Source organism: Taudactylus pleione, unplaced genomic scaffold, assembly GCF_031769625.1.
Source record: "Taudactylus pleione unplaced genomic scaffold, aTauple2 ptg000265l, whole genome shotgun sequence".
Classification (NCBI taxonomy): Eukaryota; Metazoa; Chordata; class Amphibia; order Anura; family Myobatrachidae; genus Taudactylus; species Taudactylus pleione.
Window position 1 is genome coordinate 2,747,000 of NW_028284667.1, and position 6,000 is coordinate 2,752,999.

Sequence of the window (6,000 nt, forward strand, 5' to 3'; positions counted from 1 at the left end):
GTGAGACAGGCTCCCATCACTCAGGCCAATCTCCATGTGTGCCTCCCCAGTCATTGACCTCACCGCACGTCACTGATGGACCCTCAAGTAATAAAAGATTAATAAATCTTGTAAAGTTCTGCAGTTTGCTTGTTATTATTGTTATGACCTAATAGTCTTTATTACCACTGACAGAAACAATATATTCCAGACAAAAAAAATATAAAATTAGTAACCAAAAAGACTCGAATCACAGAACACTGAATTCATACTCAAATTAAGAATTGTCCTATTCAATTTGTTTATTTAAAAGAAATTTGTAGTAATATTTTGTGCATGGAAATAATAAGACTTAATAAAAGAACAGAGTATGTTAAATGCAGAGTATCATTTTGTACTAAAGTAAAAGGGGGAAAACAATGAAAGGCGGCTGGAGTGAAAAGAAAAAGGTGTGTGAATGATATTTGTCCATTTTTGTTTGTTCACAACACTTTCCAGCTTTCATGTCATCCAAGTCCATCGGTAGAATTTAAATTACCATAATGTTTTAATTTATAAATACAAGTGTTTATTGCAATGCATGTCAACTTGCCGGCCTCATGAACATACCTTTAATACACAGTTCATTCTAAAGAGTTATTTTCTTGATTTATGAACATTTTGTCATATTAGCTCTACTACTGAGGCTCACCCTAAATACAACAGGGATTTCAGTAAACATAGCACCATGGCTTCATATAATGCTGGACCCAACAACTACAACAGCTAGAAACTAGGTTATATTAGAAAGTAAATGAAAAGAGTCAGTATAATGATTTCAAATAAGATCAGATCTAAGAATTACTTAATATACAACACAGGTAACAGGAAATAAATGCAAATACTCTATTTAATAACCATTTATAAGGGCTTGTTTTTATACCATTGGAAGCTTTGCATGTTGTCAAAATATTAAAAATAAGGGGGATGGAAGACAAATTACAAGCTTCCATTAAAAGTATGGATTTTGATTGGTGCTCTGGCTCCCAGCCCCTCTGTCATCATTTTAAGTTGTCAGATCCTCAGAAAAAACAGCTGCATGTAACTACCCTAGCTCTCCAGCTGGAAGGGGACTGCACTACATTGTTACCTTTTACTAAGAGGTAGTGCTGCACTGCTGCTTTAAGTACAAATAGTCTTTCTGGGGAACTCTACTCAGATTAATGCCTTGTGTAATTACTATTCATTTCTTTAATTTTGAAAGACAAAATTAATGTTCACGTCCACCTACTGATGTTTTAGTTACATCTGTCACATTACTGCAGAGTGCTGAATTTAAATCCTTACATTTCCTCTAAGTTGTATTGGCATTTTTGTCACAGTTCATTAGAATAGTATTGTAAAGGAGTACAATTCCACTGCCAGAGCTATGGTGTTTCACGCACTTAAAGTAGTCCCCCCGACCAAGGTATAGAAAGAGCAAAACATAGAAAAAAAACCATTTCCTCACTGGTCACGCTCCACTGAATTACAATAAAGTCAGAACCAGTTCTAAAATATTAATAGCCCTAAGACACATCGTAAGTAAATCTCCTTTATAAAAACAAACAAATACAATAAAGTAGACAAGCTTTATGTTGAAAGGATGGACCATAAGACAAAATTGAATGAGACATGACTGTCCATTTAAAAATAAAGATTTTCTCCCAAAAGCCTGGTTAGCGGAGACCTTCAACATCAAACAAGATGTATATTTTATAAACTTACAGCATACATGCAATAAGTTGGCACTGCATAAATAACAATGATAACTTATACATGAAAACAGCAGCAATTTACAAAAAAAAAATGCATTTAACAGTAAATGATAATTTACTTAAGTGAACATAAAGGAAACAGTACAAGAAAAAACCAGGGTCTCCATTCTCCTGCAACATAGCCTTTCACAAAGTGCAGGAAACACATCCTCAAGCAGAAAAAAGTCATACCACATCTACAGGCCCCCCCATACACGGTGCGATTTGCAAACGATCCAATCTCGTTTGCAATTTCCCTTGAATTCCTGAACTCTCCCGGTCAAACGATACTGTGCCCACACACGGAACGATTGTACAAACGACCAAACAATATAGATGGGTCGTAAACGATATAATGTTTGTAGCAAACAACCTCATGATGATGGAATTTAAATAATGGGAGGAAAAGTGACAACATATCGTCCAATCCCATCATTCACCATGCACACACACACAAAATGATGTGTGCCAAATCGTGAAAGATATAGATCGATATCTTTCTGCAGGTTCAATTGATCAGCAACAACGATGTTCGACGGCGGGGGCGCGAATCAGCATCATGATCATCCCCACACACACAAAACTTTTTACACGAATGGTCGTTCCAATCAATCGAAAACAGCCAAATCGTGTAAAAAATTGCACAATCTATGGGGGCCTTAAGCTTCCAACCTTCCAAACTTTTACATAAAGTAAAAGAACATCTGCTGAAACTGCAATTGTGTTTATAAATATAATATAGCCGACATAGATTGACACCTGGGTCTGGATATGAGAAACTATTCACCCAGGTTTAATGTCTAGCACAACTATATCTGACAAGAAAATTTATGGTTTTTCTGATCTGCTAAAGTTTCAGTTATATGCCATGTGAGATATGGCAATGTGCATAAAATAGAAGCACAGCAAATCTAAGGATAGCCTTTGATACATACGTGTCAGTACTAAAAATCAGGAACACCTACCACAGAAACTGTTTGATTGTGCCTAATTAATTTAAACCAGTACATGCTATGCAGGTAACAGCCACAAGTTGGCAGTGTTATTACAGTTTATGTCACAGAACCTGTGCAATAAGAACACAATATAGATCATACAGGATTTATGCTACTTAAATATTTTTCTTCCAGAAAACATTTACAACTCAATCAAATAGATCTGTTATTTGTGCATAAGATCCATTTGAAAAACCTTCCATTATAAACAGCTCAAATATCTTTCATGGTTGTTAGTGTTATAGATGTTATGAAAAACACTGTCTAAAACATTTGAGCAATTACTCCAAAATAAGTCAAGTATTTCAATGGATTCTTCTTCTCGTTCTTAAGAAATAACTTTACTCTATACTGGCACAGGACTGGTTCTACAGATTACAGCTTCCAAATTGCTTTACAATACTGGAGAGATAGATGCTGCTGTTAAATTCTGAAATAAAATTGTTTTATAGCCCACTAGCGCAGACAGTTGGAGATGTGAGAGCACTGGAAGATCAAGTAGCAAAAATATAGCCACAAATCTTAGTTCTGCTGGGAGATGGGTTGCTATAAAGGGGGAAAAAAAAATAAAAAATGATTGAGAAAAACCTACAGCCACTCCCTTAAAGTAATTTTTGTTCTTCAACCAAAGTATCATACACATATATATATATATTTGTTTTTATTTTTTTTCTGTGTGTTGGATCCTGCAATATAGTTCCACCTTTTATAATCTGGCAAGGCAGAATTTGATCAGCTATTATGAAGCAGAAATCATGTCTCTTATCTCTGCATTCTCCTCACACATCAGCACAAGTTGTTGAGACAACCATTTACACCAAGCTTTAGGGACAAGTAGCCAAACCTGAATAACAGCTTCTGGAAAAAGAAAAAAAAAAAAAAACAGTTTCCTTTTTCCGTTGCTCTTTTGTCTAAATAAAAGGTGATGTTTTAGAACTCCAAGGAAAAGAAGAGTACACAGCTTTTACACTATGTAAAGCAAATGTTAGTTTTCAAGGCGAGGAGTCTAAAATATGTAAAATATAAGCAGAGACAAAAGGAGATTGGGGGGGGCTGAAGAGAGAGAAGAGAAAGAAAAATTACACCAGCTAGATAAAACTAAAGCGTAAAACTGATTTGCTGGTCATACAGCATACAATTCACTAATATTGTGTAATAAAACTGAACTGAGGACTTCTACTTTGTGTAACAAATAGGATCCAATGGGCACAGTAAGCTTTATGATGCTTTCTCATTTACAAGAACACACAAATCAAGTGAGGGTCCCACTGAGCTTAGATGGTCTTTGTCCCAACCCCTAACAACATATAAACCATGTAAGGATTTCAGAGCTTCCAGGCAATAGAGAAAGATAAATCACATTCAGACGGGTAAAAAAGATGGAAAAAGAAAACCTTCATGAAGGAAAGCCATATAATGCTGCTGAAGTAGCAATGTGGATTCACGAATACGGACTTGTGTAAAGTAGCCATAGGCTTATTTGAAATACTTGTGTATTGGGAAGTTAATTAAGATTTCTAGGTCATCCATAGCACACAGATAAAAAAAAAAAAAAAAAAAAGGATGAAGCAAAAATCCAACTAGAGTTGGATGAAAATGTGGATAAAACAAATTAGACTGAAGCTATCACATAATACAAAAGTCAGTGTTGGAGTAGCAATTCATACAGGTCTGGGAACAAATACTGTAATGAATGGGGGAGGGGCTCTTATTTGGGTGGCAAAGGTGTAAAGTTTCATGTGCTGGGAGAACAAAGGCTTGTGTGGACTCCTCTTTCGGATGCACGGGTGTGCTGACACTATTGAACAAATAATAATTAAAAAAAAAAGGAGAGAGAGATACAAGTATCATTCTAAATAGTCTGATTACCCATCAAACCCAACAGGTTTTGGTAAGCTGAAGATTCATTACTCCCACTGACTTAATAAGACAAGTTGCAGGGTTGTTGCTGCTGTCGTGCCCGGCGTTACCAGTCACTTAAAGAAAACCAATAGTTGGCATATTACCAGACTACATACAAACATAGAAAAGCATCAGAGGAGAAGCGACCATCACATGCCCAATGCCACATCACTTAACTATAAGAAGGTGGATCCTGGTTAAGGTGTTTATATTCGAAAAAGTGTATTTCTGAAAAGCATATACTGCAAGTCCATACGTGGTGTGTACCTCCACATACATGTACATGACGTCACCAATGTCCTGTATGCCCAGACTGGCACTGCCCGTACGTAGAGACATAAGGAGCAATCATTAGTGTAGGTGGAATAAAACTTTGCTGTGTAGATGTAATGTTAGATTTGCAGGAGAGCACAGTGACATCGCACCCTCTGCCCCATGCCCGCACTGCACCCGCTATTACCTGTCCGGAGGGTGGCCGCGCACAGCACACACACGGCCAGGAGGCTACTGGCTGCCATGACCCGAGATCCGATACCAAGACGAAGAGAGAGAGATGCCCGGACCGGCCGGGGTCTGCGGGGGCACCTGTGGCTTCGGCGTCCAGGGATAACAGTGCGCTCTCAGCTCCGGGGTATCACACTGCGCCAGTGTCCCTGGGTAAAGATGCCTCCTGATGCCCTCACCCGGGCTGTGCAATCACAGGGAAAGGAGGGCAGCGCTCTGGGATATCCTCCGGTAAGCGCTCACACAACTTGAATCCGGCAGAGTAAGTTAAGGTGCGGCGAGTCCGGCAGGTGCTGCCTGGTCACTGGGAGGCTCCGTCCCGCTGCCGCTACTCCTGTACAGTGCTCACTGACTCTCACTCCAGCAGCCTGACTCACTCTCCTCCTCTCTGCTCAGACTGCCTACGCGCGCTCCCGGCGGCATGCGCGGCCACGCGTCAACTCTCCCGCGGTGCGAACAGGGCGCTACGGGAACGCGCGCAAACTTTCCCTCACCAGCCCGCGCTCGCCTATAAGTCTCCGAGCAGTGGCATCAGAGTATAGTCATTACATAGGACTGCCCTGCCACCAACAGTAGCCGCAGTGTTACATGCCGCCGGGGCCCCCTTGCTCCCTCCCCCGTGCACCGGCTCAGCCGCAGGTGTGGGGCTGCGCGCGCTCCCGGCCCGACAGCAGGTGTCTCGCGCTGTCCTCCACGCGGCGCTGCAGGACCTCGAGTGGGGAAATCTCATGAGTGGGGCGTGCACGCGCGTGCAATAGATCACGAGACCCCCGTCCTAGTCTAACGGGGCAGACGGCAGTCCTGCTCGTGACCTCGCACGCACCTGCTGCTGCACCATCTACGGA

The 6,000-nt window shown here is 40.6% G+C and overlaps 1 protein-coding gene across 2 annotated transcripts in view; it reads right to left on the reverse strand.

Moving 5' to 3' along the window:
• Positions 1–5,739, reverse strand: part of ALCAM (activated leukocyte cell adhesion molecule) — a 133,439-nt gene extending 127,700 nt beyond the window's left edge. Inside the window, exon 1 of one of the 2 annotated variants that reach the window (XM_088481188.1) lies at positions 5,112–5,739. In XM_088481188.1, the coding sequence (XP_088337314.1) occupies positions 5,112–5,169 (58 nt within the window). In that variant the 5' untranslated portion in view covers positions 5,170–5,739. The remainder of the gene's footprint in view (positions 1–5,111) is intronic. The other variant, XM_088481187.1, reaches the window with a different exon arrangement.
• Positions 5,740–6,000: the final 261 nt, after the last annotated feature.